The sequence below is a fragment of the Empidonax traillii genome, unplaced genomic scaffold (genome assembly GCF_003031625.1).
Source record: "Empidonax traillii isolate 1590-97213 ecotype Southwest subspecies unplaced genomic scaffold, ASM303162v1 scaffold386:size1297806, whole genome shotgun sequence".
Taxonomy (NCBI): domain Eukaryota; kingdom Metazoa; phylum Chordata; class Aves; order Passeriformes; family Tyrannidae; genus Empidonax; species Empidonax traillii.
Window position 1 is genome coordinate 1,260,865 of NW_020955579.1, and position 15,811 is coordinate 1,276,675.

Sequence of the window (15,811 nt, forward strand, 5' to 3'; positions counted from 1 at the left end):
TAAAAAATCCTGTAAAAACAGGTTTCTGCCAAAAATACACATATGTTTTAAATAAGTTACACACTGCAAAGCCAAACATCAGATGCACACATACATAATACAAGCTAGATCTACACAGTCATCAATAAATCCATTGCTCATATTGCCAAAGGTATTTCTTGAAAATTACACATCAGACCTATATAACCAAAAGATTGACTTAAAAGTGATGAGAAATTACCATAAACATTCACTCAGTTTTATGTGTTTCCAAAGTGTGGAGCTTTAGGGTACATTTTGTCTCATTTTCAGGATTTGCTGTACAGTCACAAGCACTAGAAACATGTTACTAACAAAACAAAACAAACAAAACAAAACTAAGAAAAAAACAAACAACAACGAAAAAGCTGTCTTTCCTACAAATTAATTTGGTTCTATGAGTCAAAATTTTAAAAGTACTTTAAATATTCTGAAACTCCTTCAAAATCCTAAAAGCTGTTAAAAGATTCTACAGTGTTTGGCTACATATTTTGACATCCTAACATATTCACAGAACTTTGCAAAGCATAACAACATGGACACTTGGTATAGAAATATACAGCCATAGGGAGAATCCAGTATTTCAAGTCTGGAAAACTTTCAAGGAAAGTTGGTGGAAAGTAATTCACAAAAGAAATTACAAACATAAAAATCTAAGGTTACTGAACCTAAGCACCTCCTGCTTCAGTCTCTCCCTGCCCCTTTGTCACCTTGCCCAACTCTGTAAGAGTCACAGAGGCCTTTTTTGTTTGGGACACACATACCGGGCAAATAAACCCCACTCTCAAAAACTAAAGTCTTAGTAGGTTTTGTCTTCCTGTCTTCTTAACTTATCTAAAAAGATTACTGTGGCTAACAAAAAACAGCTGGCTGGGGCAGATTATTATTCCAAAAGATTAATTGTCCAAAAGATTAATTAGCTTTAACCCAGATTTCACTCCTTTCCACGTAATTTATGCAGGCAAATGACAGGAGCTCTACGATGTCAATGCACTTTGAGATACACTCATGGGCAAAGCATTGTTTATAGTTATCTCTTGTCTTGTCTGACATCGCACCATTGCCAGGATCGCCCTCCGAAACCTGCGAAGGACAAGAAAGGGAAAACAGAAATATCATTAGCTGGAGTACCAAATGCAAAGGAAAGCTGGGTAAGATAGCCCTAATTATTACAATATACAATTTTCAAGTTCACTTAATTAAAAATGTGTATTTGAAATTCAAAAGGATATGGGTCTTTTTCACTTCCATGTACAGGAATGTGCAGTTAATTTCAGTGTTTCTTCTTCAACAGGGATCACAGCAGCTTTTGCTTATCCCAGGAGAGGGTACAGCCATGACAAAGATGAACTTACAGAATGGGGAAAAACCCAGATTTTTTTCATTGATTCAGCACGATCAGGTAAGTTCACCCAGACAGAGACCACAGGCTCTGCTTGAAGGTTGGTAGCAGAGAAAGGAAGGATGCCTCTTTGCAAAACCCACTCCTCAGTCAGAGGCACTGGCTTGATTAGAGCATGTGTTATGCTTGCTCAAATTGGAATAGGCTTAACCTATTTAATTTAATGAAAAGGGTCAATCCATCGTAATAACTCAGAATATGATACATTTCAAATCAAACAAGAAAATCTACAAGAGTAACATGGCACTAAGCCACACAGATTTTGGCCACAGTCATTAAAACCAGTCTACCAACCCAAATTCCATAATGAATCCTCTTGAGAAAAGACAAAGGGATTTTCAAAACTATTATAAAAGCTATGTTCATGTTTTCTCAAAAATATTTATTAATTCAGTATGTTCTGATGATGATCAAAACAATTTATTTTAGACCAAAAGGTCATCTTTGGCAAATTAACAGTGGCTTACCCTTTGCTGTTCACCAGTGTGTCATATTTTACAGGCGATCCTTCAATAGTCAGAGTGATATGCTAAAATCATGAAGTAGATTGGTACTATTTTAGGAACACTTACTTTTTGTTTGCAATGACATAAATACAGGGATTATAGAATGTGGAAGATTTTGCAAAAAGAGGAGCTATTATGGCCATTGCAGGAGAAATTTTCTTTGGGTCTCCAAAAGAAGACCATAAACACACAATAGCATATGGAGACCATGCCATCAAGAACATCAGAATCATCACAACAGACATCTGTAAAACAAGAGGAACAGACATATAACTATTATTACCTCAAGATGAAGACCTCATAACATAACTTCATAACAAAAGCATATGCACCTGTGTGAAAACAGATCTATCCTGAATGAAATAATATATGAACAAGCACACCTGACACATTTTGACAGGTTACAATGAAATCTCACTTTAATAGCAGGAGATTTAATAGCACACTTCACTGACATGTATCTGGCATACTGTCATTTCATTACATATAATCTTCCTTTAAAGTCAGTGCTACTGATTATGTTAAATCTCTCCATCAGGAGCTTAGATGACGAGAGAGGACTTCACACACGAATTATGACCCCCATAATAGGTCACTCTGGGATGCTATTACAAACAATAAACATGAACAGAGAGAAAAATATAAGCCAAATGTATATACTGAAAGAACCCAGAAGTGTTGCTTGGTTTAATGAAAAATTCTAGCCATGTTCAGGTATCATACTGAGGAGACATCTGATATTCCTTGCCTGCCTGTCAGAGAGAACAATCTGGGCATGGTGGGGCTCACACACCAGAACACAACATACCACAGCTAAACCTGAACAGCGACAAACTGCGGTAGTGGAGAAGAGGTGTCAACTGAGACAGACTTTTCTGACTTTTGTTATGGACATGAATCAATAATGGAAACTGGAATGGAAATCTCAAATCAAGAGGACAAAACAAACCACTAGAAAACCAAACAAGACTGCAGGGCTCTTTTTACGTACAGGATTCCCTAGTGCTGTTTACCTCTATCTTATTCAGTCTTTTGGTGATGAACAAAATGAGAAACAAGAAGTAAACAGCTAGTTTGTATGAGCTGTTCTAGAGCACAGCCAACAAATAAGCAGTGACTTTCTCACAGAAGATTCCTATTTAAATATAGATGCAATACCCATTGATAATAATGTTAGAAAGAACCCTTTTATTTAGAATTTTGGTGCATAGAAAGCTTAGAAGATGCTCATTTGTGAAAAGCAAGCAGTCCACATCAAAAGAAGGATACTGCTTAACTCTAAAGCTTCAATCTGTTTTTCTTTTTAAACATAAGTTCATGTCTTCAAATGCAAACCTGGAAAAATGCATTTTCTTCACAAACATGAGTCTAAATTTTTAACTGAATCATCAGTTTCAAGCTTTCTGAAAATTCTTCATAAAAGCAAAATGCTCAATTTATTTATTTTTTTTTTTGTAAAAATAATATTTTCAGAATTTAGCAATGAGAAAATTTTCTAAAGAATGTTAAGTTTGCACTGATAAGGAACTCAAAAACATAGGTACATACTCTTCTGTCCAATTCTCTCTCACTTTTTTATCATGCCCAACCATCAATCACATCTTTGCACAAAATCAAAGGAGCTTGTGAACTTCAAGATTTCTCAAGGACTTTTGTGCATTAAAAGAATGTCCACCTTGCAGGCAGGATACCTCATTTCATGTCATAACTCCCATTTGCTACTGTTTACATAAGAAAGAGATAAGCTCAATAGACTGAAAAGAACAAGGGATTGGAATCACAGAGCTTGAGTGCTAGAAATGCACTTTCATTCCTAGGTCACGAGTTCAAATCAGAGTTGACCAATCCATTTCAGACCAAATACACCTGTGAACCGAGCAGAAAGCTTAAGGACTCTGCAGACACAGAGAGTAAAAATTCTTCTAGGGCACCTCTGAGGTACGTTTCTGGGGAATGGCAGAGGGCAGAGGCAAGAAAAATTCATGATCTTCCCAGCCTTCAAAGTAGCTATTCATCTGGAAAGAGTATTAGACCAGAAGTAAATAATCTAGTATTAAAAGTCAAGAGTTTTCCCCGAGGCTCAATTTCAGTTATTATTTAGTATGAAAGAAAAGGGAGAATGTAGGAAACAGAAATGCTTAAAAGGCTGCACCGTTCCTTTGCCCCCAAGATTTTAACACAAGGGAACACATTTAAAGAAACTCACATACTCATTTACCTTTGTCACATCTACTTGGTCAGACCAATCTATGTTAATGCTCTCCAGGCAGTTACTGCTGGCATATTGTTTCATTGTCCGGGAAACATTGTAATAACAGTAAAACATGACTGTTAAGGGCACAACAAAATTAACAGCAATTACACTCATTGTGTAGGAAACAAAGGACCTGATAAGACAGAAAAACAAAACAGAGTAACTTACAAATAGCCATCCAGGAAAAGTCGCTTAAGAATTTGGTATTTTCATTGGATTAGGAAATTTTGTAACAAGCTTTTAAATAGTAAGGAAATTTGTCTTTAGCTTTAGTGTTTTTATTAGCAGCTACAAGTCTCGCAGTTTTGAAGCATGGCTCAATTGCTAGGGTTTCTTTTTTTTTCTTGGCTTGCTCTATTTGCTCAGTTGTTTTAAATTATTTTTAAAAATTAGGTTTCATACTTCAGGAAGAAGTTTTGCTCATATAGTGATGAATTAAATAATCTTAAACTTCAATAAGACAGCAAAGTTAAAAGAAAGAGTGAGGGGGAATCTTACACATCGTTTTTCCTCCAATTTACTGTGCACGTTGCTCCAGTCGGATCCGGAGCATAACTAGCCCAGCCTAGAACAGGCAGGGAAGCCCATAAGACTGCATTTATCCAAGCAGCAAGGATTAGAGCAGTGTAGCTACGGGTAGTCATTCTTCTTCCTGTGGCCAAGCACATACAATCACAAACAGTTGTCATCTATTGCTTCTTTCCACTGTCAAACTAGACTGATAAGTGGCTTCCAGTAAGCACATAATGGGTTAATAACGACCCTTTCAAAGGTTTATGCACCCAAACACTGTAGCATACCTGTTTCCCACTGCTGACTGACATCTCAATCTTTCCAGCCTCTAAAGCCACTTAAATACCATTACCCATTCCAACTCTCAGCATACAGGCAATACCTGATCCTGACCCCATGCCAAAAAGCTTATTATGCAATAGTGCATTCAAGTACATCCTTAGAAGTGCAGTCTTAGAAGATTGCAGAGGCAGGAATTAACTGTTACAATACAGCTGCTGCAGAGGAGAGCAAAAACACCCCCTGTGGTGTTAACACAACAGTAGAGGCACGCAACAGCTTGACAGACGTCAAAACCTCCCAAAGCTAGAGGCTTTTTGTGTCCTTCTGTATGAGGATGTGGCCCTCTAAAGACTGAAAACAGCCGTGAAAATATAACTTACAGAGTAACAGCCTAACTGTGAATTTTTTGCTTTTACAAGCAGTACCATCCACGCCAACTAGATAACTTACTTAACCAAGTACTGCAGGTTCAAATTATGCCCAGCATTGTAATTATGGAGTCATTAATGAGAAAATAATAAAATAAAGTAAAATAAAATAAAATCAAATCAGACTTTTCTTTCTCAGAAGACCAACAGTGAATGATTTTTGACTGTAAGTACTGTACCTATATCGGGCCTGCAGATTGTCAGGTAACGGTCAACTGCAACAACAGTGAGCAAACCAATACTCGCCATCCCAAAAAAGATATTTAAGGCAGCATAGATCTGGAATTAAAATAAACAAACAAGAAAATTCTTCCTGAGAAATCTTTCAAAAGTAAAAGCACAGATTTGTGTACTGAATCAAAGGCACTACAGCCTTTCAGCCAGAGCTCTCTTCCCTAAGCAATGTCTTGAACGAATTAATTCTATGCAGGCAATTCGAAGCTGGCCCATTCAAAAGTAAACGTTTCAAAAACAGCCTGTTTGTGTGCTCATCAAAAATCCTAAAGGCAGAAGTCTCAAAATCAAAGAAACACCATACTTCAATAAGTACATTTTGAGATTCAGAGTGTGGAAGTGTTCACTTTGTGTTTTCAATATATGTTAAAGAAACCTAAAAACCTTCTGGTTCACCAAAAAGAGTTACAGCTTTAGCAGATGGGAGGTTCTGAATTATTACTCTTTCATCTGTTGTATAACTACACTTATTTCACAGATATGGCACACTGATTTACCCCCTCAGCCCCCATTTTTGTGTGTGTCAGTTCTATTGCACAGAGTGACACATGCTTCAATCCCAGCATGCTCCATATGCATCTGCCCCATCATCCCACGGCAAGCGTGACCAGGAAGGATGACAGGGAGAGCTATATTACCACTGGCATCCCAGAAACACAGAGCCCTGAACCAGATCACAGCAGATATAATAGGATCACATGACATTCAGCCATTCTCCAGTCACAGGATTCATTTGGTTTAGGTTGACATGAGTTGTGCTTCAAGTGGTCTTAACTCTCAAAGCGTTGTCAGTGAGATTTCACATCAACATGAGCACACTACAAGTCAGTCCAGATCCAAATATGTTGCAAGAGAAGTTTCCTGTCAAATAGTGACTGAATTTTGAGCTTGAAGCAACTGTCTACAGAGACAAGTGATGTCAGATTGTTATAAGCATCCATTATATAAACATCCAAAATGTATAGTCTTGCTAATGTTTGCCTTGAGACATATTTTCAGCATATGCCTTCACATTACTACTCATCTTCCTGGGCACTTAAGCCAAACAGCCTATCAATAATGTAAATTTAAATCCCAATACACAGTGAGCGAAGGGCATCATCTCTCTGCTATGAAAGCATAATTTTTCCAGTCCGTCTATTCTTAAAAATAGATGGCTATTAAAACTAGGATAAGTCTTTAATGGAGACTAATAGACTTGCAGGCCTTCATTTTGGATATCCTAATAGTCCTATCCAAAAGAACATGTATTTGCCAAGGACAACTCATTAGATTGTTAAGATCATCACTGAAACATTAGCTACATTCAAAGTCTTTTAACTATCAAGTAAGTCATCAAATGTGCATGTGCTACTATAACTGCCTTCATTCTGGGATTTGATTTTGTAAGCCTTCTTAAAGCTAATTTAAAATCTTTAGTTGATAGATACAAGGTCCCTACTTTAATGTGTACAGATTATAAATTTAAAGTAAAATTCATATGAAACACTGTCTCCAGAAACTGCTGACATTACAGAACATTGACTTGAGGTCTACAGTCAAATTCTGCATCTCCATTTTATCTCTTTAAAGTAGGCTAACACCACGTAGAGCTACTACTTATTTGTCAGTTTGCTTTTAAGTGCCCCAAATTTTCTCTCTCACTGAATTGCAATACCTGGCATCCAGTATATCCAAATTTCCAGCTTCCGTGCAGGTCTGAGGCAGCAGACATGGGGTAACCAATGCTACTAACACCAATGTCAGTAAAAGCCAAGTTGATAATAATTGCATTGGTTGCTGTCCGAAGCTCTCTGTACTTAACAAAGATGCCTAACACAACGATGTTACTGAAAATGCTTATCACTCCTGTAAAAACAGAAAAAGGGAAACTTTACAAAAGATACACACCAGCCAGTAATACGCATGCAGAAGAAAATGCAGCCTATTGTAATATATAAGTCCCAAACAAGCAAGTGAGTCAAGTGCAATTTTGCAAGGAGGATAGACACCTGAAAAGGAGAGAAAAGCTTTTCCAATCAGGCAACTTCCACTTAGATTCAGTTAAGTGCCAACAGTGAAGCATTTGCCAAACTTGGGACTTTCAAAGCAATGACAAAAACCACAGCAGAAATTCAAATGCATCAGGGGCCACCAAGCATGGTGCTGGCTTGCATGATAAAAAAAGAATACAGTTGGTGATTGGGAAAAAAAAAAAAATGGGGGAAAAAATGGTACACCTAATCTAGCAAAAGGCCCCTGCCCACACCTGAGGTCTTCCATTCTCGGCAGGTAGTTTCCACTTGCATCCAGACAATAATCCTGGGCAAAAGGGATGTAGAAGGTTTGACTTTGCTATCACTATTCTAGCCAAACTAACTCCTCTCTCTGCTCATGAGGTCCCAAAGCTTTGCCATACTCAGAGTTGGCTCTGGTTGCTGCAAACTGTATTTTCTAAGCTTTGTCAAGCGGTCTAGGTGATTCATGCAGTCTGCCACAGTGCCATGGCTGGGCCTCAACAGAGCTATTTCCTCTACCTGTCAAGCTCTAGGGCTGCGTCATAGCCATGGGAAAAGTCCAGCTCAGGACTGAACTTGCTTCTGCTTCACTAACCTCTGCATTTTTAAACCTTTTTGGTCTGGCTTGACTCAAACTGTGTCTGAAATTTATTATTAGATAACACAACGAATGGCCAGGAGGAGCCAAAGAGTTGTAACAAAGTACTAAAACAGTACTAAAGCTAAAATGTACATTCTCCTCCCTTCACATTCAATCCCTCCGAAATATGCCTTGTACATAATGCTCTTCAAGGACATTCTTCGGGACTCCATGCACCAGGAAGCTTTTTCTGATCCTGGTGATCCTATATTAAAGTGTCCACAACCTCCTTTTCTCCTGCCGTTCCCCCTTCCTAGACAAATCCTACTGCATGACTCTTGGAGTAGTTTACATGGCATTTCCACAGAACATTTTTTTTTTTTAATGGTTGTGGTTTTATTCTTTTCAGACTCAAGCCTGTTTTAGAGTTATCCAGAGGAAATTCTCATCCTCTAAATTTTTACCAATCCAATATTAATACAAGTTTTAATAAATAGTAAGGTTAAATACTCTACCTTGCACCTCAGCAGAGACAGACTCACAGCCCTTACCAATACAATGAGAATTCAAACATGTTCAAGCAAAGACAGACATTAAAAAAATAACTTGCAAACAATAAGAGGAATGTGTAAGTTGTTCATAGATTCCCTAGACTGGCACAGCTGCTGCCATGTCACTGAAGCAAATCCTAAACTTACAAAAGTTTTTATAGCCTGGGCACCTTAAATTGCCAAGTGAATATTGGAATGTTATACTGGTAAAAAACACATTATTCATGGCAATGCCTCTCAGAATTTTTGTTTTGGTTTAGTATTTTGGGTTTGTTTATTTTTATCTTAAAAGTTTCATCTATGTATTGAAACACTATAGTTTTCATCATCATCTATCTGAGGTGTAATTCTGTAAGGAGCTTGAGTGAGTGGCTGTCATACTGAATGTGGACTTCCACAAGCAGATCCATCTTCTTTCACAGTCACCTTGGTACCTTTTTTATTATACCTAAAATTCATATAAGGATTTCTTATGTGCAACATTAATCAGTACCTATCTCCTACATTAAATAAATTCTCTCATCAGATTCAGTAATTTTAAAATCAAATGAGGCAAAATTAAAATTAACTCTTGACTATCCCTTTTAAAACTACCAAGCATGTCTGTTCTCAGGTGCAGGCCTCCTGTTGAAGGTCTAACATCTACTGACCACAGAGATGCCATCAGCTATCATATTCATATATCCACACATTTCAGGAATGACACTGTGATGCCACGTGCTCCTAAAATTAACAAAAACAAGATGCTGAGGATCTGATCTGAAATGAACACCACAGTAAAAAACACTCACAGTGCCAGTTCAGGCAGCTCTTCTGTTGACAGATAGTATGTCATCTCTTGGGAGAGAGGTAGCAAAAGGGAATTACAAGTTTATAAAATAGTACAGGCTTCTTATGAGGCATGCTTTAACAGATATGACAGCTATCAAGATGAAATCAAACATAAAAGAAGACTGTAAAATCATATCCTCAGGGTGAAGGAAATATCCTGCTAGACACAGTTAAATTTAGTGATTCAGAGTCCAGTCTTAATTTTAAGGAGGGGGAGGGAATCAAAACAAACCAAAATAGGGAAGAAAAAGTGGAAATTACTAAGCCTATATGAATTTAAAATGTTAGTGTCACTTAAACAACTTAATAATACAGAAAAAATGCTTTGAGGAGTAAAATTTAAGGTTGAGGATGGATTCATCTTGAACAAAATGAGAAAAAACATGTAGATATAAGAAATGCTCTCTTCTCTGTTTCTGAGAGTCAGGTCAAGTAACTGAACAAAGTTTCAACAATTCCAACAGTTAAGCAGTGCCCATTAGAAGGGCAATGAAGGTCATGAAAAGACCAGAGCAGAAATCTTATGAGGAGCAGCTGAGGGAGCTGGGGGTGTTTAGCCTGGAGAAGAGGAGGCTCGGGGGGACCTTATTGCTCTGTACAACTACCCGAAGGGAGGGTGTCGTGAGGTGGGGGTTGATCTCTTCTCCCAAATAACAAATGATAGGGTGAGAGGAAATGGCCTCAAGTTGCATCAGGGAACAGTTATTTTGGATATTAGGAAAAATTTCTCCACTGAAAGGGATCAAGCATTGGAACTGGCTGCCAAGGGAAGTGGTTGAGTCACCAGCCCTTGGAGGTATTTGAAAGATGTGTAGATGTGGTGCTTAGGGACACAGTTTAGTGTTGGACTTGGCAATGCCACTAGTAGCATCAAAACAATGAAGGTTAGGTCCACGTTTAACATGGAATTTACCAGCTAGTATTTTTAAATTATACCAGAGCATTTCAGCACTATATGCAGAAAGATAATCCATGAGGAAGTATTGCTTCCAGTATCCCTGTTGTCATCACAAAAATTAATCTACTAACCACTGTAGAGTGCAATACTTAACAATTACTTCCTTCTTAGAACACAAAAGAGAGGCATTCAAACCTTTTAAAAAGCAGCATAATGATGAACAGTGGATCTGGACTTCATTCTTATTCTTAGAATCTGCTTATTAACACAGCTTAAATTTTCCAGATGTGAGATTTGCTGAGGTAAGGCATTTGCAAAGCAATCAATCATACTTTCAAATATGTTATAGACCTTACTGTCAAAAACATTTCTCATTAAGAAAGTAAAGTGAAAGATTTACTAGACTCTCCCAACTATAATAATAATAAAAAAAATGAAAACAACCCAAAACCACAAAGTAATCCTTTTTTTTTTTTTTTCCCTAAGATATTTAATTACCATGCAAGATTAAGAAAGAAGAGCTGGGTTGATTCTGGCTAATTCCATTGACACCCTATGATCACCTATGATAACTTTGATCTTTAACACCAGGTGGTCAAAACTATCTGAAAAGATCATCGTCACATACAATATAATCAATTTTAATCAAAATATAATAAGCATCATACTTATTTGCAGCACCTAATAGATTATTATCTGCAAATAGGGTGACAGAGTATATTTAGCCTTCCAATAATTGATCATTATTCATCTCTACAGCTTCTTAAAAATGTCTACTGATCTGTGTACTGTTCTACAAATTTCTCTAAAGACCTGAAATAAATTATTGTCTTTGTATCCAAAAATATCCTCCTTATCAGAACAGCAATTTTATACTCACCACTTCAGACATATATGCTAAATAAAATGTGACCATCAGCAATATTACTTCATATAAATGTAAATTAATACTTTAAAGTATTTTAAAATCTAACTATAACATACAAAATTTATGGTGCAGTCTATTAATAAAATATTGATAAATGACCTTGATTTGCTGTAATAAAGGTACAGAAGGCCTATTTTTAAACACAGTAGGTTTCAGGTTTTGGTTAGGTGGATATTTCATTGCTGTAGCACTCAATGCTTCATAAAAGCACTACTGAAGTAGCTGTGGTTACACAATGAGAAAGTTTTCAAGGGCGAGGGAATAATTCTATAATCATTTAGCCACAGACCACTGAAGTCACAGGCCTTAAAGTGTGTTTTTCTAACATATGTCATTGGTGAAAAATACAGCTGCAACTGGAATCTGCTCTTCTCTGATTAATGACCAGCTCCCTCCCTCTAAGTCACATTCCAACCCTTCCCCTTACATCCCCCTAACAGACACCCGCTCACATGCTCAGACTGCACATATATTACTACGAACATGTGGTCCAGGAGAAATCTCAAGATAGCTTCGAGCACATCGCAGAAAAATGCAAGATGTGACAGCTATGCCCTATTTTTATCTCTTTTGCAAGCTGGCAGAAATTAATTCTCACTCTCTTCTATAATTACATATCAACAAAATATACTTTTTGAGACACAACACTGCCTTCAGATATAGAGCAGAAAACTTAAGATGTTTCTGCACATTTCAGATGTTTATGCGTATTTCAGTCAGGCAGCTGATTGCTAACTTGTCAGTAAATACGGAGAAAAGCCATCAGAGAGTTGTCTAATACAAAATGAAATACCATTGCTGTTACTATACAAAATGAGCATTCAGATATACAAGTTCTACTCTAAAAAGTCACACAACAATTTGCCAATGCCCATACCTGCTGTTATTAAGTAAGCTGCAACTATGTTGTGCTCAGTCTGCGTAAAGGCTGAATGAGCTTCATTGTCACTTTCTGAGGAATTGGATGAGTCATTCCAATGCATTTTCGACAAAAGTCTGTCGCTTATCCTCTGCAATAATTCATCAAGATGAGGGAACACTACAACCCTGTCAGGCAAATTCTTTCATTATTCAACAGACTCATTGAACAATTAAAAGAAGGGGGGTAGGGCGGAGTTCTCCCCACCACTGACAGCTTCCAAGCACGATTTAATTGGACTAAAGTGGAAAGAAGTTTACGCTCCCAATCTAAGCAGGAGATTGTTATTTAAAACAAAGAGCAGCACAGAACTGAGCAAATTTCCAACAGTGTGCTTAAACTTCATTCTTACTGCTAAAGAGATTAACTGTCACATGCCCCCAAACTTTTTCCCTCAAATCTCTTGTGCAATGCTTTGGAAATCTCAACAAAAGTTGACTCAGTTCAGTTGATCATCAGCCTGGTTTGGAACTAATTCCCATCATCACAGAAAGCACAAAAAACTGCAGTACAACACGAAGACACAAATGTCAGTTTCTTTAAAGAGTAGGATGTGTTTACTCTAAAGTCCATCCCTTTAAATGTTTAAAGACCTACTTCTTCAAAATGCTTTCGAGTTAAGCTCTCAAGATGACATAGACACAAGAAAAAGACATTCCAGTATTTTTTAAAGTGAAGCATGACTTTCAGAAAATTCAATTCCTACACTACTAAAATAGCCTAGTCTGGAGAAAATGATCGTTGAATGTGCCTTACAAGCCAGAACATCCTCCCTCTCCTAAACACAATGCATGTAAGCTTACTTCGGGCAGATTTTCCAAGGCATGTTACTGGGCAGAAAATTACTGGGCATTTTCCAAACACCTAAGCAGCAGAAGGTCACGTTTTTTTCTCTTCAGTGATGACGTACCAGCACACCAAAGTAAAGACCTTTCAAAAAATCCTGCATAAATATTAATTGCAATAAATCCCTGCCCAAATAGTTCATATGCAGTATCAGAAACCAGCTGTTTCCCATCAGTCCCACTTCACACAGTTTTTGCCTCCAGTTAGTATTCATACTGGGCATAAAAGTGACAAGGATAAGCAACCAGTAGTTCTTCAGTTGTATGTGGTCCACACGCAGTTCAAGCAGGTCCCAGGCTAGAGCTGTATCTTCTGAACAGCAGTAAGGATGCAGTGACACTGGCAGTATTGAGGAATACAGTCATCCTATAGAAAGGAAGTATACCTGAAGAACTCTCCCTTCCCTAACCTGTCAAACACTCATAGAGCATTCCCTCCTACTCCTCAGCTCTCCAAAACAGACATCCTAAATCTTTCACCCATTTGAATATAAAAGAACATTCTTATATAAAACTTGTGCAGTCACAACATGTAGTCATCCTTACTACACACAATCACGTGTCATAGTTCTACCAGCAAACGTTTTCTTTAATGCCCCAGATCTACGCTCACTCTTACAGCTCTCAGGCTACTTGTACTATTACAGTATTTTTCCTGTCAAAAGAGGATTAGGCAGGAACAGGGTGGGAGAGATCTAATAGGAAAGACGATCTGTTTGGCAATGAAGCCACTTCCCTCGTGCACCACAGTCCTGCCTCAAAAGATAAAAGCATAGTGATAATTCGATATCTTTGCTTTCCTCCTCTGACACTTTGGCAAGAGTTTCAAAAGCACCTCAGATCTTGCAGCTTCCACAGAAGTCAGAGTTTGCAATGCTGAATGTCTCAGAAAAGCAAAGCATCACTATTTTTATTCAGACAGGATTCCAGACATAGAGTAGCACTTAACGAGACCATAGAAATTTTATACTTGTTGATTAAAACACAACTTTCTGATATGTGTAGTCCATCCTATGTACCATCACATTGTCGCCATCTCTTCTTAAATCTGACTAACTTTACAGCAACTGGAATTGAGAGAAAAGTCAAAATTAAAGGCAAACATCATTAACCTAAAAGTACATTTTTTTCTACAAAACTGCAGTTCATGAAACAAAGCCAAAAAGATAAAAAAAAGGAATTAAATATTGAAGCGTACAAATAATCCAGAAAGCTGGAACCACAGTTCCTAAGCCAGTTAAAATATGTCTTACCACACTGCTTATTTATACTGGTATAAGAAAATAAAATCCAAAACCTGGCATTGTTTTTATTCTCCAATAACAGATAGTATTACTGGTGTCAGAGGACACTTTATAAACTCAAGTGATGCTTTTCCTTCCCAGTTGTTCCAGATCAATAGCAAAACACTTCTATTTAAGACCATTCTTCAATTTGTAGGTACCTCTCTATATACATGTAAAACTCATCACAAGGTTTAGCAAGCTGCTTTCAGTTATGTGTAAAATGTATTTCAATCCATGAGTGATGAGAGTGGATTTTCAGTGGCATTTTCAGGATATTTTCAGCGATAACCAGACTACGAACACACTCCAAACCCAACCCCTCCCACGTTTATTATGCAATCTCCGCTAGATGGCTCTCTAAGGCAGAACGTCCCTTTTCTTACAGATGCAAATAGTTAAATCCCATGGAAAACAAATTAGTAACTTACTTTTTCCCCCCACTCGCTGATTTTTACTAGATTTAAACTTCTGTCCAGAATAGCTTGACTCAAAAGAGATTTTCAGCTGACAGAAGAAAACACCCTTGAAAATACATTACTCCAAAAAGCTTTTTACTTGCCCTACTTCACACAGTAGCTGTGCCTTTTTTTCTTAGAGACACTACCGGTTTTTGCCAAGACGATGCTTTGCACAGCTGCAAATAACTTTGCACCAGTATGTGTGTGACAGTCCAGTACTGCTTCAGGCAAATGTCCATAGCTGTGAGTCAGTGCCAGAGAGAATCCTTTCTGTTCTACACAGGCCAGTGCTGCAGACTTACACCAAAATATCCCAATTATTTTCTGCACTTCATCAGATTTCTCTGACAAAGTAACAGAGCACATCTTATGAATGACACTGAACCATCCTATCCCGGCAACCATAGAAAACACAAGGTGAGTAAACATCCCTCCAAGACAGAAAAAAATATAAACCCAGAATTTTGGTGTGGCAAGGACAAAAGGCTCCAGGTCTTCTGAATACCTTTAAACAATCAGATCCTAGTGATTTACCAGCTGTTATTTTCGAAATCAGCTGAAAGCCAGACCCTATGCCTGAGTGGCCAACACATTCATTTGCAGCCACATTTTGAAAACAGGACTCGGTCACTGAAAGCTCTACCCCTGCCAACAGCAAGCACATGCAGGCACTGACAAGTGGAGGAGGACACAGGCAGGTGACACCACTACTGCTGTGTCCTGGGTGGGCAGCCAAGCACTGAAACCTACCTGAGCTTCAGAGGAATACTGCAGGACAGCAACTCTCTTTGCCCTGTTGGAGCAGGCATCAGATGAACTCTTTAGATGACCCAGGTACTTTGTCCCAAATGCTGCCAGTGAGGGAAAATCCAGGGAATACC

At 37.9% G+C, this 15,811-nt stretch overlaps 1 protein-coding gene across 1 annotated transcript; it reads right to left on the bottom strand.

The window, feature by feature from the left end:
* Positions 1-850: 850 nt before the first annotated feature.
* RRH (retinal pigment epithelium-derived rhodopsin homolog) lies at positions 851-14,718 on the bottom strand. The gene is made up of 7 exons (XM_027893362.1): positions 12,300-14,718; positions 7,295-7,485; positions 5,583-5,682; positions 4,679-4,832; positions 4,145-4,313; positions 1,993-2,171; positions 851-1,101 (listed from the first exon to the last, which is right to left on the bottom strand). Exons 1-7 carry the CDS (start codon positions 12,403-12,405, stop codon positions 996-998), a joined length of 1,005 nt encoding a protein of 334 aa, XP_027749163.1. The 5' UTR covers positions 12,406-14,718; the 3' UTR covers positions 851-995.
* Between the last annotated feature and the right edge of the window lie 1,093 nt (positions 14,719-15,811).